Consider the following 19204-nt stretch of genomic DNA (forward strand, 5'->3'; position numbering starts at 1 on the left):
AATTTGCTCTGTTCACCTTTCCATTGATCCTGACAAGAAGTCTCCCAGTCCCTGCCGCTGAAAAACCTCCCCACAGCATGATGCTGCCACCACCATGCTTCACCGTAGGGATGGTGCCAGGTTTCCTCCAGACGTGATGCTTGGCATTCAGTTTCTATCTTGGTTTCATCAGACCAGAGAATCTTGTTTCTTATGGTCTGAGCATCTTTAGGTGCCTTTTGACAAACTCCAAGCGGGCTGTCATGTGCCTTTTACTGAGGAGTGGATTCCGTCTGGCCACTCTACCATAAAGGCCTGGTTGGTGGAGTGCTGCAGAGATGGTTGTCCTTCTGGAAGGTCCTCCCATCTCCACAAAGGAACGCTGAAGCTCTGTCAGTGTGACCATCGGGTTCTTGGTCACCTCCCTGACCAAGGCCCTTCTCCAACAATTTCTCAGTTTGGCCGAGAAGAGTCTTGGTGGTTCCAAACTTCTTCCATTTAAGAATTATGGAGGCCACTGTGTTCTTGGGGACCTTCAATGCTGCAGTAATGTACCCTTCCCCAGATCTGTGCCTTGTCACAATCCTGTCTCGGGGGTCTACGGACAATTCCTTTGACCGCATGGTTTGGTTTTTGCTCTGACATGCACTGTCAACTGTGGGACCTTATATAGACAGGTGTGTGCCTTTCCAAATCATGTCCAATAAATTGAATTTACCACAGGTGGACTCCAATCAAGTTGTAGAAACACCTTAAAGATGATCAATGGAAACAGGATGCACCTGAGCTCAATTTCAAGTCTCATAGCAAGGAGTCTGAATACTTATGTAAATAAGGTATTTCTGTTTTCTAAAACCCTGTTTTCATTTGTCATTATGGGGTATCGTGTGTAGATTGATGAGGATTTTTTTTATTTTGTCCATTTTAGAATAAGGCTGTAACGTAACAAAGTGGAAAGAGTCAAGGGGTCTGAATACTTTCCGACTGCACTGTATATATTTCAGGAAATGTGCATAGTGAACTCGTACACATTGTTAATACGTAAATAGAATGCACTATTTCAGAAAGTGACCTACCGCTTGCATGTCAATTTCAGACTGGGTAGAATTGATGTTTGCAATCTCCTCCTATCTGCAAGTTTAGCCAATGACATAACACCTTATTGACATCTGACTTGAACCAACCAATAAAAATACATAAACATTTAATACATAAGAACCATGTTACACACCTACAGCTGTATGGCTGTTTAATTTTAGTGATAATACAGTAGGTATGTGTATCTCTGGTTTGGCCTTGTAGGCTCTTGAGCTGGATTAGGCATTTAGAAGAGCTTGGACTTCTCCTTGTTAGTCGTGCTACCTACTGTAGACAGACCATTGTCCGCTTTGCTATGTTAATTACTCTGCCAGTATGACCCTGGGTCTGGCCTAGCTTCATCACACCCCCATCAGAGATAACTTGGATATGCTTTTCTCCAGACAGATTGAAGTTTCCTGAGCCGTTATCAGAGTAATCCCTAATGGCAAAATGAAAGTTCCGGCTACATGTCTGTAGCAGACACGTTTTCAATCTGCCAGATTCTTGGCATGTCTCAGGCCAAGAGTAGAGCAGAGCTCAGGCTCAACATCTGCAACACATTATTGAGATGTTCCTGTGTTCTTCTCGAGTCTTTCCTCCAGATTCATATTCAGCCATTTGGAGCCCGACGTTATTAATCTCTTATTAAGGTAAATAAAGGCTAGTTGAGTCAGAGTACATTTTCCAATGAGAGGTACTAATCGTTTTCCATGCCTTCTCCTGCGTTGAACAAAAAAGTGAGGTTTTGTTTTGTTTTATTTTATTTTCACAGTAATGGAAAAATAACAAAATTGACAAAGTTAAAGATGTTTGGCTTGTTGCTCCATATCGGATGGATTTATCAGTCTACATGAAAATGACAAACAATGCTTTAAACAAACTTATTGAAAAAAAGCATGTGTTCACTAATTAAAGACAATAACCATGCTGGGCCCGGTTTCCTACAAGCATTTTAATACTAAGTTCATTGTTAGAACCTTCGTAGGAGCATTAAATCTCTGAGATGATTCCCAAAACCATCGTTATTAACGTTGCACTTGAAAATGCTCATCATCCAACGCCTGGCTCAGACCATTCGTAGAACTGTTAAGTGGGCTCCCGAGTGGCGCAGCGGTCTAAGACACTGCATCTCAGTGCTAGAGGCGTCACTACAGACCCTGGTTCGATTCCAGGTTATATCACAACTGTCCGTGATTAGGAGTCCCGTAGGGCAGTGCACAATTGGCCCAGCGTCGTCTGGGTTAGGGTTTGGCCGGGGTAGGCCGTCATTGTAAATAAGAATTTGTTCTTAACTGATTTGCCTAGTTAAATAAAAGTTAAATAAATCATTAAATGCGCATCGTTAAATGCTTTTTCGCCCTCAGAATATCTCCGCTAATCATAGAATCACATGGTTTATCCGTCTCTCTGTGACCGCTGATAACTTCAGAACAAAGTTGACTACAAATACAAAGTTGCCAATGTCTTTGCAATTTATACAAACAAGAGACGTATAAAAAGATGCTTCAAATGAAACCAAGCCATGGTAAAAATTGTTAGAATTATAGGAAATGAGCTAGTGCCATGCTCTTATGAACTGAACCACGTACAGGATCACTACAATACATACGCAAGTACAATACTGTAGTGCTGGCCATCCAGTCACGTATGCTCACGCACAACACAACAATCACCACAATGCATTACTGTAAAATACAATACACGATTACAATACAGGTGGAAGATGTATGTATGATATTTTTGTATATGTATATTAGGATCCCCATTAGCTGACGTCAATGGTGACAGCTAGTCTTACTGAGGTCCGACACATAACCAAAATTACATTACAGACAAAATACTTTACAATTTATTGCCATCCCCATCAGCGAACCACCCTCCTTCAGGCCATGGATGAGGCATACAATGATTTCAATCCAGACCTATGTTAGGCTTAGATTCGCAATGCCAAAAGTTTTTCTTCCCAGGTGCATGAACAATGAGGATATTTTTCTGCGACTCTGATGAAAACCTATGGCCAAATTTTATTTTATTTTTTTATTTCACCTTTATTTAACCAGGTAGGCTAGTTGAGAACAAGTTCTCATTTGCAACTGCGACCTGGCCAAGATAAAGCATAGCAGTGTGAACAGACAACAACACAGAGTTACACATGTAGTAAACAATAAACAAGTCAATAACATGGTAGAAAAAAAGAGAATCTATATACAATGTGTGCAAAAGGCATGAGGAGGTAGGCAATAAATCGAATAATTACAATTTAGCAGATTAACACTGGAGTGATAAATCATCAGATGATCATGTGCAAGTAGAGATACTGGTGTGCAAAAGAGCAGAAAAGTAAATAAATAAAAGTGATAAATGATCAAGTGATAAAGTGATAAATGATCAAGACAAGGCTCAAATTAGTGCCTGTTAGAAAAATTGTTTTTCTTTCATTTATTTTTTTGATTACATTGTGAAAGATGCCTTCAATGATCACACCTTTGATCACACATGGGATAGAAATTATGGAAATGTGATGTTTAGTCATTTTTAATGGGTAGTGCTAGTGTAATACTTAATGTGAAAACAGTGTAATGTACTGTAGCATACTACATTCAAAGGACAATTATGAATCATGTATCTTACATTTTCTTCTGTTGGATTAACTGGTTGTTAAAAGAACTACTGTTTTATTTATTTTTTGCTTTGGTACTATGTTCACAAGTATGTGTTGAATTTTCTAAACTCCAAACTGGTAACATTTGTAACACAGCCAGTCTTACATTCAAAACCTTTCATTGTGCATTCATTTTGTTTGTAGACATCTTTCACCAAATATAAGTTGAATGTGAAATATAATGAATACATTGGTTTAATCACCAAAATACAACATAATGATATCTTCTTAATGTACAGTTTTAATTTTGGATACATGTTTACTGTATAGGGGTTGCATTTCCTGCTGTAACATTTGCTAATCTGTGTACACAACCAATGCACTTGAATTTGATTAGTTACATACAGTACATCTCTGAACTTGTCAAAATCAGATATTTTTTTCAATATACTGTGAATTTAAATCATATTAGTCATCATCATAGCAGTACTTTTGAGTATACAGTATATCATATTTATGTTTCTAATTTACAGACATACATTTTCATGATGTAGTTCTCATAATCTGTACTAGACAAGCCAGTTGGCATGTTAAATCTACAGGTTTACCAAACGGTTAGATGATCATCAATTAAGAGCAATTGGGTTAAGTAATAGTACAAGTAATAGTACTCTTTAACAAAAGATAAAAGAATCATATCAAAAGTAATGTGAGAATTGCATTGTGAAAGGCAATTACTTTATATGAACATGTATTGTAATGTGAAACATGTATTTCTAGATGAAACACTGATTAAGTTTGGTGAAAAAGTGACTGTATGATTTTGTGTGTTATACTTAATCAATTGAAAATGTGCTTAAAGTTTTGAAACAAGTGCTTTTTGATTATCTGTTTTGAGTTTTGTACTAACAGTTGTGAAAATGTACAACATACTTGAGGAAATTGCACCAAAGCGATAAAAATGTACAAGATGTAATTATGTTGTGTTTTGGTGATTAAACCAACGTGTGGTGAAAGATGTCTACAAACAAAATGAATGCACAAAACTAATACACTGAGTCAAGCCATCTCAACCTTATCTGTGGTCTATGAACCCTTCAGCATCCCTTGTCTAACCACCAGTCATGTCTCGCTCTCCTGCTGTGTGTGTGTGTGTGTGTGCGTGCGTGTGCATGTGTATGTTTCAGTGGACGAGACACTGGTGAGACTGGTGAATGGATCAGGCCCTCACGAGGGGAGAGTGGAGGTGTTCCATGAGAGGCGCTGGGGAACGGTGTGTGACGACGTCTGGGACAAGAAGGACGGTGACGTGGTCTGCAGGATGCTTGGCTACACAGGGGCCTTCGAGATCCATAAAACAGGCCGGTTTGGACAAGGTAACCCAGCTAGCACATTTGGTTCCTTGGAAGTTGTGGGAATGTAAGTTTAGCTTTACTTTACTGACTTCATTGTCCCCATGGGGAAATTTTGTTGCAGTGTCATGTACACGTTTAAGTGGCGTTTAAGTACAAAACAAATTGACAATACAACTTTCATAACAGTTACAGTACATACCAATAAAAAGAGACTAGCCTGCTGGCCTTACTGAGTCGATAGGAACATTAGCCCGAGCTATTTCGGAGGGATATCACACCTGGCACAATTGATTGTCTAGCTCTGTTTTTCCTGCCGAGGGTGCCCTATACCTGCGTTCAGAGGGGGGTAGTTCAAAGTCCGGGTACACGGGGTGGCTTGGGTCTAAAATTATTTTGATTTTTGGTTTCCCATTAGTTCTTAGAACGAAGCCATACGTTTCCTGAACGGTAAAACTGAAGGTTTTTAATCGTTCTGAGAACAGATGTAAAAATGTTGGGAAGCCACTTTGCAGTTTATCTCCATCTAGTTAGGAACTAACTACAGTACAGACTGTGATAAATGTGTTTCAGGGAGTAGGATTATGATTTTTATCATTTGTTTTTGTAATTGTACTTTTTTATGGTGGGTATTAGTGCACACAGCAGTAGAATACTACTGAGATTCATATAAGTTTATATGGAAAAATAGTAGGAGCCAGATGCCATCAAAAAAGTCCCAGTGGTAATATCTGTTTCCTCTATGACCTTTTTTCAACAACTATCATTACATCACACACACACACACACACACACACACACACACACACACACACACACACACACACACACACACACACACACACACACACACACACACACACACACACACACACACACACACACACACACACACACACACACACACACACACACACACACACACACACACACACACACACACACACACACCTCTGTTAGGTCCAATCAACATATTATGGTGTATTAATATTATTTGTTTCTGGGAATACTAATTCCAAGAGCCATGCTTTAAAATGTATTATAATCCACATTGGCTTTTGAGGGTGTATGTTATTTGAGGACGAATGAAATAATTGTAAATATGTCTTTCATAGACCCCATTTGTGAAGCTACATTTAGTCAAATGTTTCCAGTTTATTTACTCTTGACAAATATCTTTGATGTGATATATCTATAATTAAGTTAGAGACGACATTGTACATCACTGCATGGTCAGTCCAATAAATAATTCTGAAACGAAGTGTTAAGATCTGGGGTAAACCAGTTTAGGAGGCATGTCTTGTTAAAATAAACCCAACAGTGATGCATCAGCCTCTGAAAATCTGTGCTGAATGTACACTATACTATACCGGCCCTGGCCAAGTTTTCTTTTCAAGTTTGCTTCATGTTCATGCTGCACTCAAGATGTTTCAGTTATTCAATGTAATGTAGTTGGTTGTGCTACGACTTGGAGTCGCCACTTTAGCACTTTATGGTGCTAAATGTGGTAGAAAGACCTTTGAGCAGAACTCTGATCATACACACTGTGTTCGCCAACATTCGAAGGGAAAATATTGCTCACACTTAAAGTTCAAAATGTTTCTGTGAACAAACGGATAGAGTAGATAGACAGTAGGCCAGGCCTTCGTGATTGTGGTCCGTCCTCGACAATACCGTTGGTCATAAAGTATATGGAAAACAATATGGTATGATATTTACTTACACATCCTGTTCTTAAACATGAGAGGGACAGGACTCATTTGAACATTAGGGATACTACTTCTTTGGAGCCAAGACACACAACGATAGATAGAATTGCTGAAATTGAGACATTACTACCAAACAACACAAAGAATTCTCATTACAGACTTCTATTTATACGCTATATCAGACCAGCCCTGACGTTAAACAGTTTGATGGTCTAGTCTGCTGGCTCCAACTAGAGCAGGATATATTGATATTATATTGGCCTCTAATGGTCTTTCATCAAGTCTGTCTATGAATCCTCTCACCCGTACACAGCCTCTGATTGGTCTATGGAAGGAGGCCCTCATGCATATCTGTAAACTCTCAGCATAGAGTAAAATAAATGAACGTCTGATTCAGGTTTATAAAAAACATATTGTGCTTTTTGTGCTTGTTATTTTGTCAGCATTCAAATATAACCCTGAAGAAATCGGAATCAAATGTGGAGTAAGACAGACATGCTTATGCTAATGTTACTTTGTGGGAACCTTTGTTGGGACAGAGACATTCATATGACATATTGCATCTTAAAAACATATATTATGTGGATTGGTTTGATATACTGTATATTAGACCTTGTTGTTATAGATCAAACCAAGTTGGGTTATGTTAGGCATATATTTAAGATCCTATGTCTTTGATTTATGTTAGTGAACTTCTCAAACCTGCTTATTTGGCAAGTAAGGTAATTTAGATCCCAAAAAGAGCACAGTGGTAGAACAATAGACAGAGTGTAAAACCATCCAGCCCTCAAGCACACAAATGCATTCCTATCAGATTTACATACTGATTGATGACATGACCTTTCTTCTCAAAGCGCATGATGAATTCATTGTCCCAAGTCTACCATTGTAACTCCAAACTCATCATGAACAATGGAATTCCTAAGGTGCATTTATACATTGTATATTCATTTTGCACCTCATTCTTCAGACAGCTACACTTTATTAAGCCATCTTGGAGATCTTGACTGGGTCTTGAAATAATTTTAATTTGGATCAAGAAGCAGGCGCTGGGGGGTGGTGTCATGTTTGTTTGTCGGCCTCCCAGCTCTGTCTTCAATGTAATTGATACAACAATAAACCCAGTTTCAGACAGAGGTTCCATGCCAGAGGTCCTCTCTGGTGGTGCTTAGCTACCCTAGCTGATGCCTGTGGACGGGAGAGAGGAGAGGCTTGCTCCAGTCTCCAGAACCTCTGTGTTTGTGGAGACACGGCGTGCTCTCATCCCTCTGCCAGATATCTGCCTCACATTAACGCTTCCAAGAGCTCTCAGAGGAGACTGGTGTGATGAATTACTCAGCAGACTGAGGGGCTAGGAGAGCTAGGAGAGGAGACTAAGTATGGCCAGACCATACTCTGCTATCACAGTCTCTTCACTTCAGATAAAGGCTGTGATTTGAGAGAAAGAATAGAACATCAGAGCCTGATACTTGGCTGCCCCCATGCAACTCTCTTTTTAACATCAGCTGTCAGAGCAGCTTACCGATCACTGTACCTGTACATAGCCAATCTGTAAATAGCACCCCCAACTACCTCACCCCCATATTATTACTTACCCTCTTGCTGTTTTGCACCCCAGTATCTCTACTTGCACATCATCATCTGTACATCCATCACCCCAGTGTTAATGCTAAATTGTAATTATTTCGCCTCTATGGCTTATTTATTGCCTACTTCCCTACTCTTCTACATTTTTGCACACACTGTACATAGATTTTTTCTATTGTGTTATTGACTGTACGTTTGTTTATGTGTAACTCTGTGTTGTTTGATTTTGTCGCACTGCTTTGCTTTATCTTGGCCCGGTCGCAGTTGTAAATGAGAACTTGTTCTCAACTGGCCTACCTGGTTAAATAAAGGTGAAATAAAAAAATATGAAACATTTCTTTGAAAAAATCCTCTAAATCCCTCCTTTATAATCTCAGTTGAAAACCATATGTTTCTGTAAGTACTGGAGTGACCTGCACTGTCAGGTAAATCTTGACTAAAGTGTTTCCGCACTCTCTCTCTCTCTCGCTCTCTCTCGCTCTCTCTCTGTCATTAATATACAAATATATCTCCCTGTCTATTTCTACAGGTACTGGGCTCATCTGGATGGATGATGTGGCCTGTGTTGGGAATGAGGACACCATCCACCAGTGCAAGTTCTCAGGCTGGGCAAAGACTAACTGTGGGCACGTGGAGGATGCGGGGGTGACATGCAACACCTAACACCCACCATTTTAACTCCCACTCAGTTCAGAGTTCAGTTTTAAACTGCAGAGTTAAATTGCAGATGACAGGCAGCATGAGGTAGAGCAGAGGGGCTGCGTTCTGACGCCCTACACCCACTCACTGCTGTGGGCAACTGATTTGACTTCAGACCCCTTTAGGGCCTCTTGGCCGACTTTGTCCACGTAAAGTATATTTAACAATAGCTGAACTAGATTCAGTGCCTATAAAGGACCAACTTAAAAATGGTCAGTCACAAATGTTTGTCCAATTGTTGGCAGATGACGCGATTACAAAGAAAATAAAGGGAACTAATGCCATTTGAAATAGATGTATGGCTTGGCCCCAGTAGAGCCAAGCGTTGGTTTTTATCATCATGACTTAGAGTCTCTCTCTCTCGTTCATTCTTCTCCCTTCAACTGGCTAATTTTGATTATGTTAGAGCGCAGCCAAAGATGCCTCTTTCTTCATCGACAATTGCAGGGGCGGTTTGGAGACTAACACTTGGTTTATGTATGGAAACCAGGACTAAAGTAAGACATATTACAGCCGTAGATGGCTTTTTATATTTTGGGAACATTTTTATGAAATGGTAAAACATGCACAACGACTTGAGGTTTATCACAGGAAAAGAAACAGGGAAATATAGATTATTGTGTGAAATAAGCGAAACCAACCGCTGACGTAATACACTTTCAAATGTAAATCAAGTGTTGCCATGAGCATGATATCTTTCATCATAGATTTCTGTAGATGAGCCTAGACAAATATTGCTTTGGGATATGCAAAGATATGTGCTGAGGTCCTGAGGACTAGGTTTGATACACTCTGAGCCACATGAATCTGGACTATCTCTCAGTATTTCATTTGGAGCATTGAAGCAGCACCCCTTTAGACATGGTCCTCACTTTCATCCACTGAGGTTCATACTCAGACAAGTGCTATTGAGGTGTTATAGAGTGCTATAGAGCAGTGGAGGTTGGTGGGAGGAGCTATAGGAGGACGGGCTCATTGGAATGGTTGGAATGGAATAAATGGAGCGGCATCGAAGACATCAAACATATGGAAACCAAATGTTTTACTCCATTCCTTTATACCATTCCAGCCATTACAACAAGCCCATAGATCCTCCCACCAGCCTCCAGTGCTATAGAGTTTTCTGGTTCGAATACCTGAGCTGACAACGTGAAACAGCTGTAGATGTGCCCTTGAGCAAGGCACTTGACCATTTGCTCCAGGGGAGCCATACTACTATTGCTGATCCTGTAAAACAACACATTTCACTGCACCTATCTGGTGTATGTGACAACTGTCAAAGATAACACCTTACCCTCTTTGTATATTTTCACTCAGATTGGGAAAGGTCCTTAAACAGAAAATAAACTATACCAAATATTTTCTATTGGAATTCTTCAGAATTATTTTCATAGAAAGAAATTATTCTTGTTTTGTAGAAATACATATTCCTACAGTATGTGATCATTACTATTATAATCCACTCTCAAATATTCAACTAGAGTGCAGTTAGTCTGTGAACATAAGAGGTCATTTTTGCATGGATCTTCAACTGTTCTGTAAATTCATCACTGTCATGCAATGCCTTTTCAAGTACAAGGGAGCAGCCTGCACACAATTTTGATTTGTATAACTGGGACCACAAACCCAGGTTCCCACTTTAGGAACATTCTATCAAATACCAGGATGCTATAATTGCTACAGTATGTGAAGTCAAGATTGGTTGATTTATTATACCATGGTACCCCTGTAAGTCTAACCACCACTTTTATTGGACAAGATTTAATAAGTACGTTTGAGGAGTGTAAATATCTGTTTATCGATTGTGCTGGTCATAACACCCAGTCCACATGAAAAAATACTTCAGTTTACTATAGAATACTACAGCACTTACTATAAAATTCTGTAGTAAACTGTAATACCGTATAATACTATACTACACACTGCAACATCCCTCGATCGTGTGTGGTAGTACTTACTAGAGAATGTTGGAATATACCGTAGAATACTATAGTAAATACTACAGTATTATCCGCAACAAAAACACTGTAGTAATTACTACAGTAATGTCCGCCAAAACACTACAGTCGGCAAAAACACAACACTTTTTTAAACTATATTAAATACTACAATATTTAATTAGCATATACCCTGCCCATTCCCCTCGGTTGTCACTAGTTACCACAGCCGCATAGTCTTAAGCCCCTCCTATTTCTACAATTTATCTTCCTAAAATGTGATTTTAAACCTAACCGTAACTTTAACCATAACCTTAAACACACTGCTAACCTTATACCTAACCTTAAATTTAGATGAAGAAGCAACAAAAAAAATCCCATACATTTTTTACGTTATAGCCAATTTTGACTTTGTGGGTATGGTAACTAATTGGAAAACATTCCCCTCCCCCATATTCCAATTTGTGCCACCCATAAGTGAGAAACCTACATGCCAAGTATAGACCATATATTGTGTTACCTACAGATTATAGAAAAGAACAGAAGTGCTGAATTATCTGTTTAGACCCCAGTCCTAACTACATGCAGGTTATTGAAAATGTGATCTTTATAGTACTTGTCCAGTAGATTTCCTCAAGGACAAAGCCTCCACGTATGTCAAAGATAATAAAACAAAAACACAATAGAAAATACTACAGTAATCTCTTAAAAAGCACTACATTAAAAACTGTAGTATATACTACAGTTTTATTTTACTACAGTATTTATACTATAGTTAATGGTAAATATACAGTATACTACAGTGAATATTACAGTAAAGTCTTCAAAACACTACAGTGAATACTATAGTATTTATAGTATAGTATTTTTTTCATGTAATATGAAATGTTTAAATAAATACAGTGAGTATGTGACAATAATATTTGATATGTTCATTAGATAATACTTTTAACTTGATATTTCTTGCTGATAAAAAAAAGAAATCATGTACTGTTGAAAGAATAAAATGGTATTAATTTGTTTATGTGGACATTTATTTGTATTAAAATGAGGTTAGAGGCAATTCAGTATGAAGCTAAGTAATCCTATCCCATACTATAGCTACAGTAGGGTTTCCCAAACTCGATCCTCGGGAGCTCAAGGGTTTTTGCCCTAACACTACACAGCTGATTCAAATTATCAACGCTTGATGATTAGTTGATTATTTGAATCAACTGTATAGTCCAACGGCAAAAGCCAAAACATGCACTCCTTGGGGTACAGAAGACCGTGTTTAGGAAACCCTGCAGTAGCTACATCAAGAAAACAGGTGAAGATGGAGAGAGGAAGTTGGGTATGGCATCTCTGGATTGACAACTGAGAAACAATTACCTTAAAAGTGGTTCCACATGGAGGACGGATATAGAAATGACTGCTGGAGAATCACCTGATCACCTCAGCATATGGTGAGCCTAGGGCAGGGGAAGGAAACAGTGTTTCTGGAGTGCTGCAGGTACTGCAGGATTTTGTTCCAACTAGGCACCACACCTGATCAACTGAGCTAATTGATCAGTTCAGTGACTGCCTAAATTTAACACACCTGGTCTTCCAGGTCGGTTACATAAAAAACATGAAGTCCCTGCGGCACTCCAGGACTAGGGTTGTCCACCCCTGGCCTAGCGAGAACAAAGACCCTGGATCACGAGTGAGGGGAAAATGCGTTTAATCGACATGTTTGAACTTTTATTGGAGGATCTTTTATAGCAGGTAATAGCACATGTTTCATTTTATCATGTCAAATGTTTGGGTCTTTGGTACACCCAGGTTCATACACTGATTGTGGAAGTCTTTAGCATCTGGTACTGTATCAATCTATTTTCTACCCTCGGTTTTATGACAAACAACACCAAGTTGTTTATTTGAGGTATGACATGAGGACAATATTTGTTAAGAGATATTTCAGTGGAATTCACAGATGGACAAAGGAACCATTGGACTCTTATTCTCTATAGTACCCACAAGGCCTCTCTAGCATCAACATCCATGACTGTCACATTGAGTCAGCTCTGTATGAGGATTTGAAATAGCAATCAGTGAATCTATTTACAGTGATTTTGTGCAAGGGGTAGTGGGCTCAATAACTATCTCTTCAGTTCATTTATGGAAAGAAACCACATTGTTCAGAGCAGGCTCACATCACATAACTCAGAAAGGGCAGTTCCAGCAATCAGCACTGCTTGATGTGTAACTTTTTAAAAAATGAGTATGTTCCAAGGCTGCACTTTGAACTGCTACCCCAGAGCCCTCCAGAACTCCCCCATATTCCCATGAGTATTCTGGACAGGATCATCTCTATAAGAAAGATTTGACAGCCGCTGTTTGCTATTGTAAACTAGCAAGAGTTATCGGTGGCCTTTGGCCTGGATTTCCTGAACCGTCTTCCATCCTGGGTCTGAATGTTCAGATGAAGCTGCTGTTGGAACACACACATTCTGTCGACATGTCCATATACAGAATTGATTAACATATGTACACTGGATATGATCCAAATTAATGTAAAGTTAAACAATAAGCAAGAAATTGTCAAAATGCAGTTGATTATTCAAGTAAAACCATGGACAAATAAACCATGTATACAGAACAACATTTGACATTGAAAACATGCATGAAGTGATTAAATTGTGGATTTCCCCAATTCCACCCAATTTGAGCAGAGCTGAGGACAGCTCTTTCTTCCCCTCCAGAGCCCACACTGAGGTTTGACCAAGGAACACATGTCTATAAAAACAACCAAAACATGTAGCAACAATGCACTGTCTTCATATTAAACTATGTTTCTACAATATAGTGCTGAAGGAAAGAGGGGAAACAACTAGGGTATTGAAATCCTTCCCACCAGTGATTAAACAGCATGCAGTACCACCTGGAAGGGCAGTATGGCTGGGACATGGTCTGCCCATTGCTATGGTGATGTCTGTATGTATGCACATGTGGAGAAATTGGGTAAGACACGTGTGCCTCAACTGTGCTTGGGATCATTTCAGACACACATGTAGGCTGCAGCAGACATCTGCTCAAATGTGGCTGGTTAAATAACAAATTAAACAGGGGATTTGTCCCTTGATCTGCAGAAAATATGGAAATCTGTTCTGCCACTAGAGTCCAGGGTTCGGGCCCCAAACATGAAAATGTAAGATAAATAAACTTTTTTTTTTTTACTTACGTAAACAGTCAGAGAGTGCAGAACATTTGCATACCCAAAGCTGTCTTTTCTCCCCTTAGAACACACACCATATCAGTCAAGAAAAAGAGACACATGCAATGAACATAATTGTTGTTTATTTTTTGTTTATAAGAGAGATAAACAACACAGGTTTGACAAGTTGGCTCCGCATGAATCTCACATTTCAGTGCACTACAGTAGGCCTTCATTGATTTGGAATCTGGTGTATTATCGTACCACAGGACCATCCTCCTTGCTCAGCACACCACTGGTGGTCACATCTACCTATTTATAACCTGTGGTCATGACATGCACTATAAGTTTGTAAGATGTTTAATGTAGGCTAAAGCACTTTGGTGCATCTACATATGCCCACAGTCCACACCATAGACTGTGAAGGTCCACACAAACAACATACCTCTCTATTTAGCTCCTAAGCCTGCCCTCTGCTGGTGTAATACATGTATTTTACTTGAATATATATATATATTTTTTTGTTATCAAACCGGAAGCTACATGACATTATATTATACACCAAACAGTGTGTCCATGCCACTGACCTGTATTTCAGATAGTTGGTGGGCTCAATCTGAGCAGTGGAGGCTGCTGAGGGGAGGACGGCTCATAATAATGGCTGGAACGGAGCAAATGGGATGGCAAGATACCATTCCACTTATTACACTCCAGCCATTGCCACGTGCCTGTTCTCCCAAATTAAGGTGCCACCAACCTCCTGTGGCTCAATCACTGTATATATCTATGGGCTACATATTCAGAGGGGGTGGGTTATAAATGCGGAACACATTTCGGTTGAATACATTCAATTGTGCAACTGACTAGGTATCCACTTTCCCTTTTCATTACATATTTTAAAAACGCTTTTTAATTTGACAGACGTGCCGTTTGTCCTTCTAGCGCGCCTGTACTTGACCCACGTAAACAATTTTTGAACGAAGACTGGGCGCGTTTTCTGCAGGTTTTGGGATGAAGACATAGCTAGCTGCAAGACAGAAATTGGTAAGAAATAATAATCTGTGAATTTATCCCATTATGCTGTAGCTACATAAAACGATCATAATCGCACGTTTGAGTAAATTAGCATGATCGCTAACTTTGGGTCCCTGCGATAACGTTAGATCACTGACGGTTGTTGAAGTTAGCCTAGCCCAATATGTAACTTACTGTTAAGGCATTACCGTCGATGAATGGGGAAAAAGTTCGCCTAGATCAGTGGCCTAGCCCTAGATAACACGTTAGCTAGCCAGTCAGCTGTGCTAGCATTGAACGATTATTTTACATCTGTCACATCTCTTTTACATCTCTATTCACAGATCTAGAAAATAATGGATTCCACTATTGCCAGTGATGTGAATGGATTCAAAACGCCCTGCAAACCAGACAGGGTGAAGAGCCTTCTCTCTGGTAGCACTGCCAGTCCTAGAACTCCCATAACCATCCCTGCCTCCCCTTTCATGAAGAAACTGGGATGTGGAACTGGGGTGAATGTGTATCTTATGAACAGGTTTGTTTTGTTTAGCTTCTTCAATGTCACCCATGGTTTTGGTGTGTCACGAGTCATGACCATGTTCCCATGTGCTCGTTTTTTTAGAGTTGGTAAACTGAACCTGTCTCCATGGGCTGTCAAAAAGATCAACAACAAATGTGCCTCAAAGCAGGTGGGTGTCTACCAGAGACGACTCTGTGACGAGGCAAATATCCTGAAAGGTCTGCAGCACCCAAACATTGTTGGTAAGAATGAATTATATATATATTTTATTTTACAGTGTAATGACCTTCTATACTCTACATGAAAAGAGCTACTGTACTTGTACATATTATAAAGATTGTGTTGAACAAATCCCAGTCCATGCAATATTTGGTTCTTGATATCCGTATTAACAGCCATATGATTTGACAGGATTCCGTGCCTTCACCACTGCCAATGATGGCTCTAAGTGCCTGGCCATGGAGTATGGTGGGGAGAAGTCCCTGAATGACCTGATAGAGTGGAGAAGAGAGAAGGGCCTGAAGGCTTATCCAGCCGCCACCATTGAGAAAGTGGCCTTGCATGTGGCGCGTGGCCTACAGGTAACCTCATACTCATCTTTTGAACCCAGTTTACACCTGGTCTAGGTCCGGAAGGGGTGGGTAATTGAAAGTGCTTGTAAACAGAAAGCTGTAATACCAGGAGTACTGTAAACTGTATAGGTTTTGATGTGATTATCCAGATAGGCTAATTGATATGGATGGGCTTTATTCATTTCTCATGCTTTGGGGCAGTCGGTCATGTAAGCAAATGTAATTGAAGATTGCTTTTATACATTTTCCCCAACTCAATCCTCCTCTGATGTGAATACAGACATGTGGTGAAGGGTCTTTGAGTTTCTCCTTTATTGGTTATTACAAAAACAATTTCAGGTTCACGATTTCAAATGTTCTGTAATCCCCTGAGGGGGTGTTTTTTTAAGTGTCACTGCTGAGTGTAGATTCATTGCCTAGCTATGACCAAATAAACTTTAAAAGCCACCATGAAAATCCCCTTAAATATCAATTATGTTCCTGTTTTCTTTCCCTCTCATTGTTCCCAGATGCTTCATGTTATTCCATCTTTTAATGTGAGTCAAACACATGACTGTACAATTGTTATAGAAATATAGGAAGGAAACACTGAAATGTATATATTTTTTCCCACTTTCTCCAGTACCTTCACAACGAGAAGAAGCTATTACATGGCGACATGAAGTCTTGCAATGTTGTCATCAAGGGTGACTTTGAGACTGTCAAAATCTGCGATGTGGGAGTCTCCTTGCAGTTGGATGAGAATATGAAAGGTAGATGTCAGCATCTGAGCTGAATACATGCACTTAAACACTGGGGAAAATAGGCATTACTTGGTATTTTAGTCGTTAGGCCTCGTTTCCCCATGTTGTCAGACAACCTGCCTTTTTCACTGTTAGTGTGAACCTGAGAAATTAGTCTGGTGTAAACACTGATTAGACTTTAACAAAGTGCATTCCTACTAGCCTGGTTTAGGACTCTGGGAGTAATGCCAAACATCTGTTGTTCCTGCAAAGTAGCCTGTAGATGATTTTCACAATGTTGCACGCACTCATGTCATGAGCCTAATGGAACGAATGCCAAGGGCTTTCTCATAAACACAGCCTGGGAATTCATGGTAGTGATGCTGTAGGGAGGGGTATAGAGTAACAAACATGTACAGGTGGTTTGCCAAGTACACCATGCCTGTTTTCATGAGGTCATGGAACCGCTCAATGAAAAAGGCACAATCAATACAAGTTTATGTATTCTTGTATTTCAGAAATAGGCTGTAGGCCTAGGCAAAGGTGAATCATTCCGGGTGTCAACAAGTGAAATGCAATAAGAGTTTAGTTTAACTCAAACCAAATGCAGAAAGCTAGAACATTGTTTAATACATATTAATACTTTTATATAGACAAAAATGTGTAATAGTTTCACCCTTTCATGCAGCTTGCTTGTAAATGCTTTGAGCAATGTGTGATTAATTATAGTTAAGAGATGTTAACACTGGCAAGAAAAATGAAAGGGGATCAAAAATGTTTACAATACCTCCATTTCTGTTATTTAGGCTTCAAAGCAAATACATTCCTCTTTATTCTTCAATAGTTTCTTAAACATGTTCCCAACTTTAAGATCTTTAAATTCTATTTTGGGATTTTCTGAGAACCACAAATACTCATAAATAAACCGTTGGTCAAATGTAAGAACGCCCAATATGCCTAAAAACCCTGGCTTCAATCACTGTATAACGTGTTTAAACCTATTCCTGTTTCTGCCTCTCAGTGAGTAACCCCAAAGCAGAGTACGTTGGCACTGAGCCGTGGAAGCCCAAGGAGGCTCTGGAAGAGGGAGGCGTGATCACGGACAAGGCAGACATCTTTGCCTACGGACTGACCCTGTGGGAGATGATGACTCTGGCCATGCCTCACTTGGAGATGGAGAACAGTGAGGAGGAGGGTAAGGAGAGTTCTCATACTCTGGCTGCATTTGAATCTAGAGCTCTTTTTAAAAGGCTATTTCTCTTACGTTAACTTGTTTTAGATAATTATTTCATAAGATCTGAGATTTGTCACTCTTTGACAAATGTTTGTCCCATAAGTTCTGTCAAACAATATCACTTGCTCAATGATTGTTAAAAGTAATTTTACAATGAACTTTTATATTTACCCTTTTAGATGTCTCAATGGACGAGGATGACTTTGAGGATGACTTTGAGGATGCCTACTATGAGAAGTTGGGCACCCGACCGGCGCTGGACTCTGAGAGTCTTGGGGGAGCCTACCAGAGAATGGTGGAGCTCTTCTGTCTCTGCACGGAGGAGAATCCACAGAAACGCCCCTCAGCTACCCAAATAGTTCAGGTTCTGGAGTCCAACATGCAGGCGGACAACAAAAACAATGTCATTGTCATAGACTGATCAGTTAGACTAGTCTCATCTCATTCAAACCATACTGTAATGTTGGCTAGTCTTGTTTTCGTATCCAGAAACCTTTCCTGTTTGTCTTGACTTGTATGTATGCAATATCCTGTCCTGTACTCTTTTCAGGTGAAATGTAGTAAATAAAATGTCTGAGTAAATTGATATGAAACAATTTAAGGAAGCCGCTTTTCTAAAGACTACTACTTCAGCATTTTAGTAGTGTCATGTGTAGCCATGTGTTCATGTCAAATTGATGTGGGCATACATTGTGCAGCACAATCTGAAACTGAACGTGTAATGTAAAATAGATGAAGGAATTTTCAGCTGAAACAGGTTGTTAATGATCATGCAATTAAATTAATATGCTTAATGCTCATCTTCATTAAGACTAGCCTGATTGAAATGGTATCTGAACACATGCACAAAGCTTGTCTCTCAAATGTTGTGCACAAATGTGTTAGATCATTTCTCCTTTGAGAATCCATTCACCTGACAGGTGTGGCATACCAAGAAGCTGATTAAACAGCATGAGCATTACACAGGTGCACCTTGTCCTGGGGACAAGGCCACTTTAAAAGGTGCAGTTTTGTTGCAACAC

At 39.6% G+C, this 19204-nt stretch overlaps 2 protein-coding genes across 5 annotated transcripts in view; both read left to right on the forward strand.

Annotated features, from left to right (window-relative positions):
- The window catches only part of LOC139556313 (scavenger receptor class A member 5-like), a 63149-nt gene extending 53871 nt beyond the window's left edge, over positions 1-9278 (forward strand). The window contains exons 8-9 of the mRNA XM_071370133.1: positions 4849-5037; positions 8839-9278. Coding sequence (XP_071226234.1) covers positions 4849-5037; positions 8839-8972 — 323 coding nt within the window. The 3' untranslated portion in view covers positions 8973-9278. The remainder of the gene's footprint in view (positions 1-4848; positions 5038-8838) is intronic.
- Positions 9279-12544: 3266 nt separating this feature from the next.
- Positions 12545-18768, forward strand: LOC139556315 (lymphokine-activated killer T-cell-originated protein kinase homolog). 4 transcript variants are annotated; one of them, XM_071370137.1, is made up of 8 exons: positions 12575-12691; positions 15063-15164; positions 15479-15669; positions 15757-15896; positions 16066-16235; positions 16849-16978; positions 17970-18143; positions 18362-18768. In XM_071370137.1, the coding sequence occupies exons 3-8, from the start codon at positions 15491-15493 to the stop codon at positions 18601-18603; spliced, it is 1035 nt and encodes a 344-aa protein (XP_071226238.1). In that variant the 5' UTR covers positions 12575-12691; positions 15063-15164; positions 15479-15490; the 3' UTR covers positions 18604-18768. The 4 variants fall into 4 exon arrangements, with proteins under 4 accessions (XP_071226240.1, XP_071226238.1, XP_071226239.1 ...); XM_071370138.1 differs by having other exon boundaries at positions 12581-12691; positions 15042-15164; XM_071370139.1 differs by lacking the exon at positions 15063-15164 and having other exon boundaries at positions 12545-12691.
- Positions 18769-19204: the final 436 nt, after the last annotated feature.

The sequence above is a fragment of the Salvelinus alpinus genome, chromosome 27 (assembly GCF_045679555.1).
Source record: "Salvelinus alpinus chromosome 27, SLU_Salpinus.1, whole genome shotgun sequence".
Taxonomy (NCBI): domain Eukaryota; kingdom Metazoa; phylum Chordata; class Actinopteri; order Salmoniformes; family Salmonidae; genus Salvelinus; species Salvelinus alpinus.